The sequence below is a fragment of the Pipistrellus kuhlii genome, unplaced genomic scaffold (genome assembly GCF_014108245.1).
Source record: "Pipistrellus kuhlii isolate mPipKuh1 unplaced genomic scaffold, mPipKuh1.p scaffold_m20_p_1, whole genome shotgun sequence".
Taxonomy (NCBI): Eukaryota; Metazoa; Chordata; class Mammalia; order Chiroptera; family Vespertilionidae; genus Pipistrellus; species Pipistrellus kuhlii.
This window is the reverse complement of record NW_023425404.1, coordinates 19,736,250-19,755,661: the sequence shown is the minus strand read 5'-3', so window position 1 is coordinate 19,755,661 and position 19,412 is coordinate 19,736,250. Positions and strand designations below refer to the sequence as shown.

Genomic DNA, 19,412 nt, shown 5'->3' with positions numbered 1-19,412 from the left:
CATGAGGGAGTGTATTCTTTTAAGAGAATCCTATAAATAAAAGCCTAATATGCAAATTGATCAAATGCTGGAACCACCAGGCCACTGTGATGTGCACTGACCACCAGGGGGCAGATGCTCTATGCAGGAGCTGTCCACAGGCCCCAGGCCAGCCAAGGCGGGTGCCAGCAGGGGCTCCCTCCCCCCCGCCTCCCATCATACCGCTGGCTGTCCTGCAGAGGGAGGTGCAGCAGTGGTAGTAGGTGAGGCTGGGGGGGGGGAGGCGGGGGCGGGGATGACACTGGACAGGGCTGGCAAGTAGGCGGTGCCAAGCCGGCTAAGGCCGGTGCCAGCAAGGCCCCCTGATTGCCCTGCCTGTCACCCCACAGATCAGCTCTGATTGCTGGCCAGGTCTAGGGACTCTACCCATGCACAATTTCATGCACCGGGCCTCTAGTGCTTTATAATTCTTTGCACATTGAAAGCCAGCTTCCATGTGGGAATTACCTGGCAAAGAAATCCTGTTTATACAACTAGAGGAGTTGTGCAGGGGTTGAAGATATACCTGCTTGACTGTAAGTGGTTTAGCTTAATGGTTGCTACTTTTCTGATTAGTTGTGGTCACTTTATTTTCTTATTCCAGGAGGAGAACCTGGAGATGGTTTTGCATTTGAGTTATGATTACTTTTTTCTAACAGTTCTGGAGTTTGAATCTTATAAAGGGAACCAAGGGTTAGGATGATCTCAGATAGTCTCATTTGCAAGTGTGGGTGCTTGGTTTTGATAAGAAGGATAATTAAGGGAGCTGCTTTATTATGGATGTTTGTGATTTGATGATATAATTTGTAGGCATTTCATTTTGTGAACCTCTTGACAAATTAGTTGTCTTCAGGAATAAAACGAAGGCAAAGAAGCATGGGGGGAAAAGTGGTTTCAGAAAGGGTCACTTTGGGGGAAGAAGGGAGGTTTTACAGTGAAATTTCTCAAACACTAAACTCTAAAAGAACTCTGGGCAATTATGGCCATCTTCCTGTTTCAAGTTGAAATCTTATAAAACAAGTATCTGTGAGCAATTTTTTTATTATCTGAGTGAGAACTCAGAAATAACTCATAAATTGTCAATGGTTTTGTTTTTAGGATTCTGTGCAAAAATTGGAAGGTCACGTTCAGGAACACCACACATATCAGGTTTGCATAACAGACCTGAATACCGAATTGGACAACATGTCCAAAGAATGTGTTAGCTTTTCTGACAAGCCTGTGGAGCCAAGAGAAGCTGAGGAAAAACTGCGGGAACTGCAGGTATTAAACAATGTCCAGACATGATAGATACTTAAAAAACTCAATTTGAATGACAACTTTACTAATCAATGTCTTTGGTTTGAAATTCAAGTGCTATTCAGATGACTATGAAGTATAGTTCTGACCAGCCATTATTCCCAGCCAATGGGAATGTTCTTATGTGGTAAATAAATCCACTTACAATCTGTGTTACTAACGGTCCCTGCTGGGGACCCTTGGGGATGATTCCACCCGTGACCAGTCTGTAGCTTATGGAGAATTTTATCTCTGGGCTATCGCTACACTTTGCCGCTCCCCTGTGGCCCCCATTCTTGCTGCTTTACTACAGGTCCTCATCTCACAGGTCTCTTCCTTAAACATCTGAATGGGCTCCCTGCCCGCATGGTACCCTCTCGAAGGTACCTTCTCGGATTTCTCTAAAATGCAAATCTGGAACTCCTCCTTAGAATGTTAGAATGTCTCAGTGGCCTGTACATATTTGTTAACGTAGATCTTTTCGCATTCCATTACAATTGTCTATTTACATCTGTGTCTCTCTGACGGGACTTTAGGAACATGAAGGGACTGGATTTTACTCATCCATGTAACTTCAGAGCCTACCATATACTTGCTGTTAGTTGAATGAATGAACGTTTTTTTGGTTGATCTATTAAGTAGTGACTAATAAATCCTACGTTGTTCACCTAGGAACTTATGCCTTATTCTGTTTCAATGGAACATCAATACCAGATATAGAACCTCAAATGACTTTTGAGTCTAGTGTTCTCAAACTAGCCCCCTTCACTCATGCATACATTTACTAAATGTTGATTGAGCTCCTGCTATGTCTAAGTTGTTGTACTAGGAAGGTTGATTTAATAAGCTTTGCTCTGAATGTTAAATATTAACACTCGATACACGTGGAGACCTTCTAAATGATTTTTTCAATGTTTTGCAAATAGTAGACAGTTATTATTTAGTGTTTTGATCATGTCAAAGGGCTGTATCTTGAACTAAGTATATGCTCAACAACTATGTATTGACTGCCTCTGATATTCCAGGGACTGTGTTGCGAAAATTTGTTATGTCTTACTCAATTTTAGTTACATATAAAATGTGTTAGGGAATTTGATCTAGGATGCTACCTTGGTTTAAACTATACCCAAAGTTTCTTCTTTGTGACATGAGTTGGGTTTTTTATACTTCCCACTAGTGAAACAGAATACGCTGTGATTTACAAAAAGTCAATGAACTCTTGTGACAATTGAGCAGACACTTCTTGTGACAATCTCTTCTCCACTCACAGGAACTAGAGAATAGACTCCATTTACAAGATGGCCCATTAGAGAAGATTTTAGGCTTAGCAAAATCCATCGAGCAAAATACATCTTCAGCGGGACAGAAGATTATTAAAGAGGACATAAAATCACTTAAGTGTAAACAAAAAGATTTGGAATGCAGGCTTGAGTCTGCTAAGCAGGAGATGGAAAATTATCTCAACAGCGTCCTCAAATCAAAATGCTCCGCGGGAAAGAAAGAGAAGTTTCCTCAGCCAGGCAGAGAGAAGCAGGTCACGTCTGACGCGCACGAGTCCACTCAGGGCTCAGCTGCAGTGGAGAAGTTGGAGGAAGACTTGGAAACAAACAAGGTAAGTGCTTGTGATTGCATCTCCGTGCCATCGCGTCTGAGGATGAAGAGGTGTGGGATTTGAAAAGAAGGTCCTGCATCAAGCCTTCTGATTTCGTAATTAAGCCCTCCACGTGCTGCCCACTCGTAACGAGAGCCCTTGGGAAGCTGTCCAAGGTTTCAGTGGCGAAATATGACTGTTGCAGTCCGTTAAAATGTTAGTCATCAATTTAGGTTTATTATTCTCTCTGGTGTGTAATCAGATATGGTTCCTCGGGGTCAAGAGCACAAAGGCAAATTAGAAAAGGCAAATGAAAAGAAAATGTGCTTTACCCGTTTTCTTAGGGGGGGAAAAAGAGTCCTATTTTTTTCCTTTTTTGGTTGATTTTCTAGTGAAATCAGAGACTGTTTGAAAAGCTGGATCCCTTTCTTTTTCTTCTTACGTTAACCCTTTCCTGCAAATGCGTTTTTAAATGTTGTCAGATCATTCGGCGTGGGCGTGAGCGTGGCAACATCCAGCTCCTAATTTTCCCCGGGGAGAAAAAAGAAGAATGTTGTTTTGTTTTCGTTCTAAAAAAACAACAACAAATGGGTACCTTTTCCTGTGGCTCTTAAAGTGCTTTCTCATCAGTTAAAAGATTAAAATGGAAAAGGCCCAAATAGCCGCCTAGGAACCTGTGTGAAAGAGTCTCCCCGGGAGGCGGATGTCGCGGTCCGGGTCCAGGGGGACACGCAGAGGTTAGCGTTCAGGTGTGATCGCTTGTGAGCGCTCGGCACCAGGACCAGACAGAACGCGCACTCCTGTGGCCCCCGCTAGGACAGAGGTGCCTGGCGGGTTAGAGGAACCGAGAGGGTTTTTTTAGAAATGTCTACAGCAAGGTTAAATGGCAACAGAACGTCTCTTTGGCCACCGGAAGACTTTCAAATGCCAATGTTAGTGCTAAGGAATTATGTCTTCAAGGATTCAGGGCCCTGTAGGTGAGACTCTTGATGTTGTATCTGTAAAAGGAACTCTTAGCAGAATTTAAACAGCAGTAATTAAGTAAAAAAAAATAAATAAATAAAAAAATACTGAGGACTTTCTATCCAAGTACATGATGTTGCTAAAGGGAGTTGTTTAATAACCTTAAAATTAGCTTCTTAGGCCCATTTGGGCTCTGCACTCCAAAAATTCAATAGGATATACTGAAACCTAAATAAAGGTCATAATCCAACAATGGTTTTTATTTTTTAAAATATATTTTTATTTAAACCTCCTCTGTTCTCTTTTAACGCAACCAAACCCTGTTCCCAGCATTCCTGGCAGATGCCTGGTCAATGACAGATAGAGTGACAGATCCTCAGTTTCTTCCCACTCTTCTTTACAGCCCACAGATTGTTAATCTTGACAGTCAAAGACTGGCTGAAATTATCTCTTTTTTTTCTTTTTTCTTTTTTTAAATATATTTTATTGATTTTGTACACAGAGGAAAGGAGAGAGATAGAGAGTTAGAAACATTGATGAGAGAGAGTCATCGATCAGCTGCCTCTTGCACACCCCCTACTGGGGATATGCCCACAACCAAGGTACATGCCCTTGACCAGAATCGAACCTGGGACCTTTCAGTCCCCAAGCCGACGCTCTATCCATTGAGCCAAACCGGTTTTGGCTATGTTTTTATTTTTTCATTAATATGACTCCATCTATACATCATTTAAGTTAAAATTGAGCCGTCAGTGAGAGTTCTGTGGCGAGCCAAAGTAGACATGTCCTTTATTCTCAGAGGGCTTCTGGCCTAGAGGAGGAGACATACATTAGTCAACTAATTAACTAATGAGAGGCTAATTACAGGAACTAAAGAAGGAGCACGGTTCCATGACCGTCTCTAGTAAACGAGTCAGACCTGAACTGCTGTTAGAGAGAGTTTTCTCTAAGGAAACAGCGTTTGAACTGAGGCCCGAGTTAACCGAGCTCAGGGCTGGGCGTGGGCCATTCATGACAGAAAAGGTAGAATTTGCTCTTTTTGTGGGAGAGAGCGTGAGCAGCCAGAAACAGAAGGAAGGCCACTGCATGGAAGGTGGAGGGCTGCTTGAGGCCGGAGAGTAAGCAAGGCTGGCTGAGTCCTAAGTGCCTTACAGGGCACATGAACATTTTATTCATTTTTTATTTTTTTAAAATATATTTTTATTGATTTTTTACAGAGAGGAAGGGAGAGAGATAGAGAGCTAGAAACGTCGATGAGAGAAACACCGACCAGCTGCCTCTTGCACACCCCCTACCGGGGATGTGCCTGCAACCAACGTACATGCCCCTGACCGGAATCGAACCTGGGACCTTTCAGTCCGCAGACCGAAGCTCTACCACTGAGCCAAACCGGTTTCGGCCACATGGACATTTTAGACATTGTGATTATGCTGAGATAAAGAGGCAGCCTCTGAGACTGTGGTGATCGGCCTTTAGGTGTTGTCTCTAATGGTGATGATGCATGCTTGTGCTTAGAATTGGTTTTCGCTGCTTTCTGTTGAAATGCTGTAAAGTAGGGGTGTCGAACTCAATCAGAGAAGGGGCCAAAATCTAAAATCCAGCCTAAATCGCGGGCCGAATGGTTTACTGAACAGTCATAAACTGTCATTGTGATGGAAACGCAGTGGAGTGCAGTGATGACAGCGCGGTGCGGGCCACATTGCAAGGCCTGGCGGGACGGATTTGGCCCGCGGGCCTTGTGTTTGACACATGTGCTAAAGAATGAAGAAATACATCCTGGAGAGCTTGTATGACACTGTCCCACTGTTGGCTGGCAGGCTACAAGTGATAGCTTTGGGCTTATCACTGTCACAGAGTTAGTATAGTCCTGGGACCACTGCTCCGAATGGGAAAAGGGAGAGTAAAGCTGTTTGGACTTAGCTCTTTTGGAAGCTGATACATTTGCTAAGCCAGAGACAGTGCTCAATTGTTTAAAACTCAGTATTTTACCTGTTAAAGTAAAAACGTTTCCTTTGTGACTTAATGGATATAAAGATGAAATGTCATGGTCCTGTCCTTAAGGAGAGTTGATGATATTCGTCTCACCAAATATCCTTTTCTTTCCCAAACTCTAAGGAAAGCTAGGTGGATGAAAAATTTAAACATAGTTGGGTATATAACTCAACCAGTCTTTTGCTTGAATGGTAATTTTCCACTCTACGTTTATTATTAACTTTGAAAATTCCGTTTACGATCATTGGATCAATATGTATACTTATTGCATAATTTAAAAGTTAGATTTTATCTTAAGTGTATGTTAATCGTAGTTCTGTTTAAAAAAGAAATATTCCAGGAGCATTGGGAAGGGAAAGAATCAGCGGCCCGGGACTCCGAGTTCATGAGGGCTCATGAGCGGCCACTCTCAGGAATGGATCCTCCACGGGGCCCCTTTTGAGAACTTTTCCCCCTGGGAGAAAGGTGGACTAGAAAATCTCTAACCAGAGATTAGAGAAAGGTGGGCGAGAGAAAGGGCTAGGACTGGCTTATCCTGGCTGCAGATGGGAGGAAAGGGTCTCTCATGAGAAATCCAAACTAAATGCGTATCTCAAATGGGTTTAGAATCCAAATCTATGATACTTACATTGTGGAGCAGTTCAAGTCAAGAAATAAAATGAAAATTAGTCAGTCTGTCTATCTGTCTATCTGCAGTAGGCCCTCGGGTTATGTCAGAGACCCATTCCTACAGTGCGATGTAACACGATCTTTGCCGTAAGTCAGAACCCACCTACATAAGCGCCTAAGTCACTCACATGGAGCACACACACAGCAGTAATGAAGTGAAACAGTAAAAAAACTTAAAAGAAAGTTAACAATTCCTGACCTTGTGGTGAATAAATAATAAAAACATAAAGCACATATGTACATACATTGAAATGACAGAACTTTTTTTTTTTTTTAAATAAATGGGAGGTGGTGACGTAACCAAGAAACAACATGCATGAGTCTGATGTAACCTGAGGACTGCCTGTATCTATCTATCTTCCTATCTATCTATGTATCTAACTATCTCCATTCCTCTACAGGGTACTTGGAAGAAGCAAACACAAATCCACACTAAGGGGTCACTTTTACCAATCAGGCCAAAAGGATTCCCACAGTAGAGTAAAAAAAAAATTCTGATAAATATTCATTAGTATCAGTCAATCAATTCATAACACAAATTGCTACTACAGAGAAGAGTCCGCATCACTACAAAGGAGAGGAAATAAAACCTTAAGAAAATGAGATAATGTAGCAGTCTAGAAGATATTATGCAATAATATGCTTTGAAAGATAAGTGATATAAAAGAAGGATTTGAAATCATAAGGAAAGAATAAAATACTTTGAGAAAAAAAGGAAGATTTGAAAAAGAACCATATGAAATTTCAATAAATTTTAAAAAGCCATTGAAATTCATATTATTATGGCCAGGTTAACAGCAAACTTGACATATCTTGAAGCTAGAATATGTGATGGAGAAATTACCCATAATCTAACATGGAGTTTAAAGAGATGGAGAATAGGAAAGAGATTTTAAGAGACCCAGAGTCTGAACTGAGATGGTTTAACACAATTCTGATATGAGTTGTAGGAGGAGAAAATGGAGCCAGAGCAAGGCTGGGAAATTTTTCAGAATTGAGGGGAAATATGAATCCTCAGATTCAGGAATTAGAGACTTGAACAGGCTAAATAAAAATAAATTATTGTAGCTAAATAGTAAACCACCAAACCTTAGAAGTAGCATCTGAGAGGCAACCAGGTGGGGAGGGAACCCAGTTATAATATGTTGACAATAGTTTTCTCAACACTGAAAGCTGAAGACAATGTAATAGCATTTTTGTGTGGCTGGAAGAAAAATAGTTATCAGTTGACACTTTGACATCCAGCTGAGCCCTCATTGTAGAGTGAGTAAAATACTTATATTTTCACATAAATACTTACTATCGCTTAAATACTGACTGATGAATAAATCACGTTCATGTAAACAGCAGAATAGTACACAAGGCTAAAATGACTGTACTAGGTTTATATATGTCAATTTAGATAAACCTCAAAACATATTTCTGAGTGGGAAATTAAACACCATAAAATGGTCCATACATGATTCCACTTTTATAAGAATTAAAGATACATAAAACAATATTGTATAAATACTAATATATGTATTGAAAGTATAAAAACTTAGGCTAAGCGAAATAAGCTAATCAGAGAGAGATAAATATCACATGATCTTATGTATATGTAGAAGCTAAGGAACAAAATAAAAATAAAATAGAACCAGGGGCATAGAAATATGGAACAGATGGACACATCTCAGAGGGAGAGAGGAGAAGGGAGTGGGAAGAGATTGACTCAAGAATTTGTATGCATACCCATGGACAGACAATAGTGTGGAGAGAGGCAAGGTGTGGAGGTGGTGATGGGGTGGGGGGGACATCTATAATACTCTCAACAATCAAGATTTTTTTTTAAATGTGTGGACTTTAGTAGTTCTGGGGGAGAAGAGATGAACCAAGAATGTAGATTGGGCTTGAAGTTATATTTTTAATACGGGAAATTATATCACATATTTGTGTTGTGGGTAATGCATACCTGTTACATTTAGTTCTTTTAAGTATGTTTGAAATAGCTTATAACTCGCAGTGAAATATATTTCAAGTAAGCCCGTAAAACCAAAAGAGAACCTCGCCGAGGGTGATGAGCCAAGGTAACTGGTTTGAAAGAACCTTTCCAGGAGCCAATCACCACCTTAACTTCGTGTTCCAGCCTCTCTGGCACAGCAAAGGAATGTTACCTTTTACGTTTGAAATGATCCTTTGAGGGACTCTGTTGGTTTCCAAGTGGAAACAAGGCTTTGGGGCTTGGTAAACAAATTCTTGTTTTGGAGTAACTTCCGGTTTTTCAGAATGCTCTCTCTGACCACTAAGGACAGATTACCCATGACATGTTACAAGTGTTACTAGTTCTCATCACTCGTCCACCAGGTAAGAGAGACCAAGGGCTGTTAATTCTCAGTAGATCCTTAGAAGTCAAGTTTCCTGAGTCCAGGGCTACGCCTTTAGCTCTTGTTCACCTGTGGAGTGTGGGGATACTCTTTCTAGTAGCCATCAGGTGAGAAAGAGGCAAGCGTCTGTCCACCTCCTAGACTGTGGCTTGTGGCAAAGAGCCCCATTGGCCAATTAAGCTTGGCGGGAGGCGACTCCCCTTTCCTCCCACAGCTTCCCAGGTCTTTCCCCCTGAGATAGGCCACAAGGAATGGTTGAACTGGAGGAAATTGCCAAGGTCATTTTTATCATTTGAAGCTGCTCTAAAGAAGTGACTTGTGCTAAGTGGTAACTAAGTACTTCAAAACAAGTAACACTGGTCAGGGGAATTTTTTTCTTTTTTAACCAGTTAGTATTGGTGACACTCCAGACGGTATCTGTTTTATTTAAACAAACTTTGCATTTTAGAATAGTTTTCACATTGACAGGAAAGTTGCAAAGATAGTACAGAAAGTTCCCAGGTGTTAACATCTTCTACTGCTACGTAGGTAGTGTTTCTGAGACAACACATTCGGCTTTGTTTGATAGACTTGAAACCTCAAGTATTTTACTGACATGAAAGTATATAGCAGAATTAAGTGGTATTTCATTTATCAAGTAACCTGAAAATAACAACTAACACCTTAGCAAAATGTTGGAAATCTTTAAAATTACTGTCATATGGTGCCTACTACATGTAAGTGCTCAACAAATATTTGTTGGAAGAATGAATAAATGAATGCAGATGTCCCTTTACCCTATTGAGAATCTTAAGTTCTTAGAGATTTCAGAAAAGATTAAATTACTACATATATAGTGTGTGTGTGTGTGTGTGTGTGTGTGTGTGTCCTGTTCTGCCTTATGTGGGCTGTGAAATTCTTCTGATTGATATAAGGCATAATTCATTCATTCTTAATATCATGAAGTCTTGGTGTTTCCTCTGTTTATTCAGTTATTACTTTAAACTATCAATAGGTAACATTGAGCCGAAAACGGTTTGGCTTAATGGATAGAGCATCGGCTTGGGGACTGAAGGGTCCCGGGTTCAATTCCAGTCAAGGGCATGTACCTTGATTGCGGGCATATCCCCAGTAGGGTGTGTGCAAGAGGCGGCTGATCGATGACTCTCTCTCGTCGATGTTTCTAACTCTCTATCTCTCTCCCTTCCTCTCTGTACAAAAATCAATAAAATATATTTTAAAAAAAATAGGTAACATTGAATGCCTATTATTTGCCCCACCCTCCACATCCTTTTGAATACTAAGTATAAACTTTGGAACATTTTTTCCTTTTTCTATATCTGTCTTCTTTCTTTGACTACTATCTAGAGTATGTATACCTCTGTAAACAATGGAGCATTGCTAAATCCCATACTGTTTTGTCAAAAAAGTTTAATTTTTCTCAGGATACTGATATCAGCATTAAATATTGCATGAAAAAATTATCTTGGATAGTACTCAAGTATACTTTTGTAAAAAGTCTTTGAGTTAAAACAAAAAGGAGTAAAAACTCTTTGAGTTAACGGAAGAAACTGCCATGCTTTCATCAAGAAAAAGAAAAGTTATTTATTTGGAAGGTAGACTGCTCAGCAATTAATCTTTTTATGTTTTCAGAATTCAGCTATGGAGATGCTTTTGTCAAAACAACTTTCTCTCGATGTTCAAGAAAGCATGAAAAACACTGAAGATGAGCAGAAAGTCAATGAGCTGCAAAATCAACCTTTAGAATTAGATGTCGTGTTAAGAAATGAACAATTAAAAGAGATAGAGGTACGGGAACAAGAAAAACACTGACAACATGATTGCATTATTTATCCAGTGCAATACAATATATTGTAATTACTAAAAACTTGCTTGCACGGAGTGAAAAGTCTTATTTAACCTTTGCCTGATGATCAATTTGGTAACTCTATAATTATGTACTAATCAGTAAGTTTTATAAATCTTCTCATTTAAAAAGTGGGAGAGTTTAATGAACATTCGTGTTCATTCTATTTCACAAAGTTCCTAAAAACTTACTTAATGCAGTAACAAAATGCAGAGATTCTGACTTGCTATCATTCCTTTTCTTATTCCTATGTATTCTTCAGATTTTGGTAAATTCCTTTTATTTTTCTAATTATCAACATTATGGGGTACTGCTTCTTTGTTTTTACAGCTCTGTTTACAAAATTTTTTATATGTATTTATGTACTAATAGCTACATAAAATAATCTAATAGGGAAATACATAGCCATGTTTTTAAAAAACGACCCCTACAATTTTAACCAAGTTTCTATAATAGAAAACATGTATCTAAGACAAGAGAAGGGATAATGCATGTAAATAATAAGATGAATCTGCATTTCAACACTGCAGAACCTTTTAACACAATGGGGTGATCTAATTGCTATTAAATGCTAGACCCATGGTGAATTTGAGTCTAGATTTTAGCGTAATTCAAGAGAAAAAGCCCTTTTAAACATCAGGACTTAACTTTCTCTATGTACAAATGAAACCTTTAGGACATTTTGGGATAGAGTGCGTTATTGGAAGGAAAGAGGATAGAAAAGAAAATGAATGAGTGAATAGGCAAGTGTGTACTTACTGATTTCCTTGACTTGTTTTTTAGGAATTCTATGCCCAATTGGAAGCAAAGAAAGCAGCCATTGAACCCCCGGAACAAACGGAATATCTCAGCACAACAGAGACCAGTGCCTTGGCTCTCCACAGTCCAAGGAACTCAGCGCAGCACTTGGACAGTCTGCTTCAGGCACTTACTGCTCTGAAGAAAAACAAAGAACGCCAATGTTGTCTTCTTAAAGATTTTCAGGAACACCTTGCCGCAATCGAATCCTCACTGAAAGTCTTGTTGACAGAGAAGGAAAGTCTAAAAGTGTAAGAATTTAAGACTTGAGTTCATTTTATTCAAACACAGGTTCTGTTACTCTGAACAGGCCCCCAGGTGGTTTTTGTTTCTTTGCTTGTTTTTAATTTTTTGTTAACATATCCTCACAGGATATATTTTTTCCGTTGCTTTTTTAGAGAGAATGGAAAGAAGTGGAGAGCAGGGAGAGGGGAAGGAGAGACAAACATTGATGTGAGAGAGACACACCGATTGGTTGCCTCCTTTATATCCCTATTGGGATGCGGGATTGAACCTGCGGCCAACGTGCGTGTCCTTAACTGAGACTTGAACCCATGACCCTTTGGTACATGGGCTGATGCACCAACCACTGACCCACGCCAGTCAGGGCCGGCCCAAGGTTTTAAGACTTTATACTGTAAAGAATATGATTTTAATACTACGCATGGAAATTCATTCCACATGGAAGCTGTTGAAGAAAACTTTGTTGGTTTCATGCAAAACAAAAGTATATTAAGGATATTAATTTTTTAATTAAATTATATTAACTTTATAACTTAATTTGTTTAACATGGAATTCACACTGAAAATACCTGCAAAATATGTTTAAAGTTCTGTGGAATTCAGTATTTAAAAAAAAATTTTTTAATTGATTTTAGAGAGGAAGGTACATGGAGAGATGGAAACATCGATGATGAGAGAGAATCATTAATTGGCTGCCTCCTGCACACCCCCGACTAGTGATCAAGCCAGCAAGGCATGTGCCCTGACTGGGAATTGAAGCGTGACCTCCTGGTACGTAGGTTGATGCTCAACTGCTGAGCCATGCTGGTCGGCTCAGTATTCTTTTGGTCAAGAATTTATTCTAATCTGTGGAGGTGAAAACAATGTGTTAATTATTTAGTATCAGCGTAATTGGTGTAAATTGTTTGGAACATATTTAATATATATGTATTGTACTGGTTTCTTTTAAAACAAAATGCATTCCTTTTGGCTTTGAAAATGATGGTAAATGGTACTAGATCTAGTCTTAATGTGTAAACAGTTTTTTCATTATTAAAACGTACTCTCTGCAAGGACTTTACAGAGTACTTTTATATGCATTGTTCCCTTCACTCTTCACTCTTCTCCTGTGGTTCTACAACTTTAGGATGCTCATTTTGTAAACGAGCCCTCACGGACTAATTGAAAGCTAAGTTTCTGATTTTACTCTAAAGACAGAGTGCTCTTCTAGACAACCTAATCTTTTCTCCTGAGTTCAAAACAGAACTGATTTCTTTAGATGACATCTAACCTCAGGTTGATTTATAAGAAATGTTAACAAGCTCCATTTTTCTTTTTTTTTCTCTAGGGGATCACAGGACAGTGCAACCTATGTGGCCAAAATTCAGAGATTGCTGGCATCAATAGAAAAAGAGAAAGATTCCTTAAGCAAGTTGAAAATTGAATGGGAAACTATATCAGACTTGCTGAGCGACATGGACAAGAAGCTGTTGGAAAGCCAGGTCAGGCAGCTTGAACAGGGGTGGAAACAAGCAGAACAGCTGGTCCACAGGAAGTATTCTCAGCACGCGCTGGAGCAGGAGGAGCTGGCATCTCTCATGAGTGAGATCCGAGAGTTGGGCCTCTCTCTGCAGCAGCAGCACCAGCGCCTCCGGTTGAGGCTGGGCTCCCCGGAAGGACAGGAAGGAAGGGGCACCTGCACGGTTGCCTTGGCTACTGACCTCCAGGCTGTCAAGCATAGGTTTTCTGTTCTCAAGGCGAGAGCTGAACTTCAGATGAAGAGGATTTGGGGGGGGAAAGAAAAGAAGGTTCTGGAAGATGCGATCAATAATTTGCAGACGCAATTGGAAGCATCGGAGCCATTACACATGGAGGTGGACAGCGAGATCCAGAAGAGTGAGCTAAGGAGCAAGGTGAAAGAGACCACCTTGTGGGTGAAGAACCAGTTAGGAGAGCTCGATGTCCCCATTTCCCTCCTTCCGGACGGCATCCTTTCCCAGATCCGAAAGTGCAAAGTGAGGCACGACGGCATCCTGGGTCGGCAGCGGGCGCTGGAGGCGCTGGCTGAGGAAGCGGAGGAGAGCATCCCTGACCTGCCCGCGCCCGAGCGCGAGGACCTGCATCACCTCCTCCAGGACCTGCAAGGTCAGTGTCAAGCGCTCGTTTTGAAATCCACCCAAAGGTCGCAGCTGTTGGAACTTAAACTGGAAGGAAGAAGCACGTTTGTTGCAGAAATAGGGAAAGTTCAGCTCTCGCTTCAAGGAAACGAAGCACGGATCGTTCCCCCGGTGGGAACAGCCTCCACAGAAGCCGAACTGCAGGACCAGCGAGCGGTGCTGACTGCGTCTCGGGAGGAACTGCAAGAAATCGCGGGTGGACTCTCCGCGCATCTTCAGGAGCTCCCGGGCCTCTGTAAGGACCTCAGTGTGTTCGAAAGACTGTTTCTGGACGACCAGTTGAAAAGCCTGGAGACCAGAGCCAGCAGGACACAGAGATTCGTTCAGCATAAATGCAATGAGGTTGAGCACAAGATACGGTTTTCCAGAGAATTCCACGAGCAGACATCTGCGCTTCAGAAGGAGCTTGATAGCATACAACACCATGAGCTGCTCCTGAGTCAGGTAGGGGATGGGGGTGTGGAAGGGGAGCTCCGGGGACTCCAGGGGCACCTCCGGGGCGTTCGGTCCGGCCTCCGACAAGCACTGAGACTCAGAGAAGCGTTTGACTCCCTGGGGCTCCACTGGGATGGCTCCCAGCTTGACACGCTGCGATCCCAAGTGTTTGAAAAGGAGAGAGAACTCGAAGGAAAGATGAGGCAGTTGGACACATTTATTGCAGAACGTGGCAAATATCAAGCATCGCTAAGTAAATTGAGGGCGATGGATTTGCAGAATAAGAAAAGGGCCGAAGCGTTACTAACAACCCCTCCTGCTTCTCCAGAACGCTGTCTGGTCAGTGCTGGTGCTCGGATGCTGAGTCAGAGAATCGGGATCGCCATCTGCTTGTATCATGAGATGGCAAAGGAGTTAAGGGAAAATAAGGCCTTTGATGACTCCTTCAAAGAGAAAGAGCTACTCCACACAAAGCTGTATTTAGAGGAAAATGCTACGTTGCTTAAGGCTCTCCAAAGTATAATCCTAGAGTCCCACCCAAAAGAAATGGATGAAGAGAGTTTTCAGGAGAAACTAGAAAATTCCCTCCATGTTTTAAACCAGATAAAATCGCAGTTGCAGCACCCTTTACTTGTAAATTTGAAAATGGAACATATTCAAAAGGAAATGGATAATTGCGAAGCGTTTCGAGAACAAGTTCAGGCAGAAATGTGTGGCATTCAAGGTGTAACTGTCACTGAGAAGGAAAGAGAGGAAACACCTTCTGAAGCTTGCGATGTGGAGACAAAATTACGTGACATTGAGGAGCTGCGCGGTCAGCTTAATACGAGCATTGATATGCGCATGGTAAGTTTCTTTAAAATTGGGTAGTTAATGCATCCATCTTTATTTCATGATTTGATGTTTTGCTCTTTAGTTGATATCTGCACTTCTCAAGAAGTTAGAAATTGTACAGGCAAGTTCTCCACAGGAGAAGGGCCATTTGCTAAGAGCCAGTTTGTAACCCCGACTCCTCCTACATCTAAATTCAATGCCTTATCATTTGGAAAAGTCAAGTTTGACACCTTATTTCTACAGCCCTAACAACCTGTGTTGCTCAGAACAAAGTTTTTTGTTTGTGTTCTGGAACTGATAGGGCTGGGTGGGAGAAATATGGTGTGGAGGAAAAAAACACAAATAATAACATTTACTTAGAACGTGCAATGTACTGAACATTTACCTTTAATCATCACAGCAACTCTGTGAAGTGGGCCCTATTATTGACCCCATTTTAAAATCAGGAGACTGAACTTCAGAAACATCAGGACTTTTCTCAGGGCCTTAGAACAGAACCAGGAATCAACGTGAGATCTGTCTGGGTTTAAGGCTTACGTGCCTAATCTGCCCACAATGTCTGAATTTATAAATCAAGTTTCATTGAAACATAGCGCTGCCCCATTTCTTTATGGATTGTCTGTGGCTAATTCTGTGCTACAACCAAAGGACTGAGTAGCTGTATAGTCCAGACTAGAAGCCTGATGCATGGAATTCGTGCAAGAGTAGGCCTTCCTTCCCCCAACTGCTGGCACTGGCTTCCCTCTGGCACCCAGGACCCAGGCTTCCCTCCTAGTCCCAGCTTATGAGGAAGGTCATCTGGTCTAATTAGCATATTACACTCTTCTTATTATAGACTAGAGGCCCAGTATATGAAATTCCTGCTTGGAGGCGGGGGTGGGGAGGGAGGGGGAGTCCTCCAGCCTAGCCTGCACCCCCTCCAATCCAGGACCCCTCGGGGGATGTCCGACTGCCTCTTGCAATCCAGGACTGCTAGCTCCGAACTGCTCGCCTGCCTGCCTGATCACCCCTAACTGCTCCCCTGCTGGCCTGATCATCCCTAACCACCTCTGCCTCGCCCCACACCTAAGACCCAGGATTCCCTCCTCTGGCTGGTTGCATGCACCTAGGCTTCCCTCCCTCTGGCCAGCTGCAGGCACCCAGGACCCAGGCTGGCTTTGCTCAGGCTCGCCACAGCCTCAAGAGACCATGGGCAGGTGGCTTTGCTTAGGCTGCAGCTGCAGGCGCCTGGGATTGTGGGGCACTGGCTTGTCCCTCTCCTGGGCCGCAGCTGCAGGTGCTGATGCCTGGGACCATAGGGACCATGGGGTGTGTGGCTTGTCCATATCCTGGGGTGCAGGTGCAAGCACAGCCGCTGGCTCCTGGGACTGCAGGGTAGGCATTTTACCTCTCTCCAAGGCTGAAGCCTGGCTGATCCCCATTCCTCTCTTGAGAGCTCATTTGTGCCTGGCTGGTCCCATTCCTCTCTCGCGAGCTCATTTGTGCCTGGTGGGCCCCCTTCCTCTCTCCCCAGTATTGAGTGACTGAGCAGTACAGCGTGATGGCATGAGGACATGACTGACATGAGGGTGTGATGACCATTTGCATATTAGCTCTTTATTATATAGATTTGTGCAAGAATGGGCCTGTCTTCCCCTGGCTGCCGGCACTGCCTTTTCGCTCAGGCCCGGAGCCACCTTTACCCCTTCCCACGCTGCCTAGAGGCCAGGAGTGGCTGGGGTGGTGTGGAATGCCCCCGGCCGCTCAGCACCTGTGTATGCAAATTAACCCACCATCTTGGTTGGGTTAATTTGTATATTTACTCCTAATTGGTTGGTGGGCGTCATGAAGGTCTGGTCAATTTGTATTTTACTCTTTTATTAGTGTAGCTGGCTGGCAAAGCTTCATATATTTAGTCCAACCCTTTGCATGAAAAGTTTGCTGACCTCTGTTGCAGAGTGACTCCACCATACCCCCTCCTTTTCTGCATTAATAGTGTAGATGGCTTAGGCATCATTGGAACGAATTGTGCTTAATATAATACCTTTTACTGTGTTTTCAGAATTATCACATTAAATTTATAGAATATGGAACTTAATTTACTTTTTTAATTCAAATAGTTATTAGGTAATATATTGGCACTACTTTGATAAATATAAGTTCTTTAGAAATGAAAAGTCATATTATGATCCCAAATATGTCCTTTAAATTGGCACTTAACAAATGTAGAGCAAATTGAGAGTATTTTTCTACTTAATGTTTTTATTGAGGTATAATTGACATGTATTAGTTTTGTGTGTACAACATATTCTGTATTTGTACATACGTATTGTTAACAGTCTAGTTAACAGCTATCACCACAGTTACATTTTTTTCTTGTGATGAGAATTTATAAGTTCTACTCTCAGCAATTTCAAATATGCAACATAACTAGAGTGGCTATGCTATACATTACATCCCACAACTTATAACTGGAAGTTTATAGCTTTTGACCCCTGCTTCACTCATTTCAACCCCCACGCCTCTGACCACCACAAGTCTGTTCTCTGTATCCTTCTCCACTTGATTTAAAACATTTTCCAGAAACAAGGTACATGAATTCCCCAAATCATAAAATTAGTGCTGGACACGAAGAGACCTTTAAAGTTATTTATTTCAACTATTTTTTGTTTTAATGAGAAGACACTGAGTGAGATTCTAAAAACTAAAGTTAGTGGCATAACTATTAATTTAAAAACACAAGAGGTCTGGGGTTCTTTGTTTACTTTCTTTTCATCTATTTTTTTCACAAGTATTGGTTAAGATTCAATACATTATAAGTATATTCCATTGGTTAACTCATGCCTAATGTAAGAGCAGGAACATATATTATTAGACGATTCATGAGATTTATTTTTGAATTTAGATTCGGTTTTCTTAGCAAACTGGAAACAGTGTTATAAACACTAGAGGCCCAATGCACAAAATTTGTGCACAGAGCAGTGGCAGGGGGGAGGGAGGACATCCCTCAGCCTGGCCTGTGCCCTCTCGCAGTCTAAGAGCTCTCAGGGAATGTCTGACTGCCACAGAGGCGGGCTTCCGGCTGAGTGGCACTGCCCCTGTGAGAACGCACTGACCACCAGGGGACAGCTCCTGCAGTGAGCATCTGCCCCCTGGTGGTCAGCACACATCATAGTGACCAGTTGTTCCACCGTTCAGCCAATTTGCATATTAGACTTTTATTATATAGGATTTTTAAATACTTGTCAAACTAAAAGTTTGAGATGCTAACTCTTATAAGACCTAAGGGTACATATTATGAATGCACCACAGAAAGTCAATGACAAAGGTCCCAGATGTCTGGCAGTTTTGTCATAGCATTTAATCTCCTTTTCACCAGGATGTCTTAAATGATGCTCATGAAAACATGACCCGCTACAACGAGGCAGTCTCCAGGGCGATGGGGGTGGTTGCTGCCCTTGAAGCCTTTGTTGCAACCCATAGAGTAGACCTGGATCATCCAGAAGAATCGCTGGAGATGCCTCGTGGGAAGCAGGAGGAACTGGAATCCACAATAACAGACATCCAGAGCCTCAGTGAGAAACTGGGGGCCATCTCCAGCCCTGACGCCCAAGGACAACTTCAGTGCACTTTGCAGGAATTGGTTTCTAAGAACTCAGCCCTGAGGGAGGCAGTCAAAGTAAAGGAAGCGGAAATAGAAAGGTGGGTACTTCTTTGCAATGCTTTAAGAACATAAAGTGTAGATTTCTTTACAATTAACATGTACGCAGAAATAATTTGGAAAATATGGAGAAGTTAAAAAAATACTATGTAAAGAAAATCAAATATTTTACTCTATTTTATATTTAATATTGAGTACATACAACGGAATGTTTATAAAAGTGAATATGGTATAAAGAATAATTGATAAAGCAAACAGCCTCGTACCCAGAGGTTCAAAGATTATCATCATGAGTTTGTAATTATCTTGCGTGCTCCTTCCCTCTCCTCTCAGAAGTAACAGAAGTAATCTTTATCCTAAATATCTTATCATTTCTTTGCCCTTTAAAATGTTTTTACTATGTGTTTGTATTCCATTTTCATGCATGTGTATTCTTCTGTGACTTCAAAATCATCAGTATTATCCTAAAGTTTATTCACATTCTTGTCTGTAGTAAAATTTGGTCATCCAGCTGTGATAAACATTCGGGTTGTTTCTATTTTTTTCAATCACAAAACTTCTACCAGGAACATTTTTAAATGCAAGA

The 19,412-nt window shown here is 41.6% G+C and overlaps 1 protein-coding gene across 1 annotated transcript in view; it reads left to right on the top strand.

Moving 5' to 3' along the window:
* Positions 1-19,412, top strand: part of SYNE2 (spectrin repeat containing nuclear envelope protein 2) — a 304,600-nt gene that overhangs the window by 146,884 nt on the left and 138,304 nt on the right. Inside the window, exons 44-49 of the mRNA XM_045579886.1 lie at positions 1,117-1,281; positions 2,567-2,908; positions 10,507-10,662; positions 11,504-11,769; positions 13,089-15,198; positions 18,545-18,867. Of these exons, the coding sequence (XP_045435842.1) occupies positions 1,117-1,281; positions 2,567-2,908; positions 10,507-10,662; positions 11,504-11,769; positions 13,089-15,198; positions 18,545-18,867 (3,362 nt within the window). The remainder of the gene's footprint in view (positions 1-1,116; positions 1,282-2,566; positions 2,909-10,506; positions 10,663-11,503; positions 11,770-13,088; positions 15,199-18,544; positions 18,868-19,412) is intronic.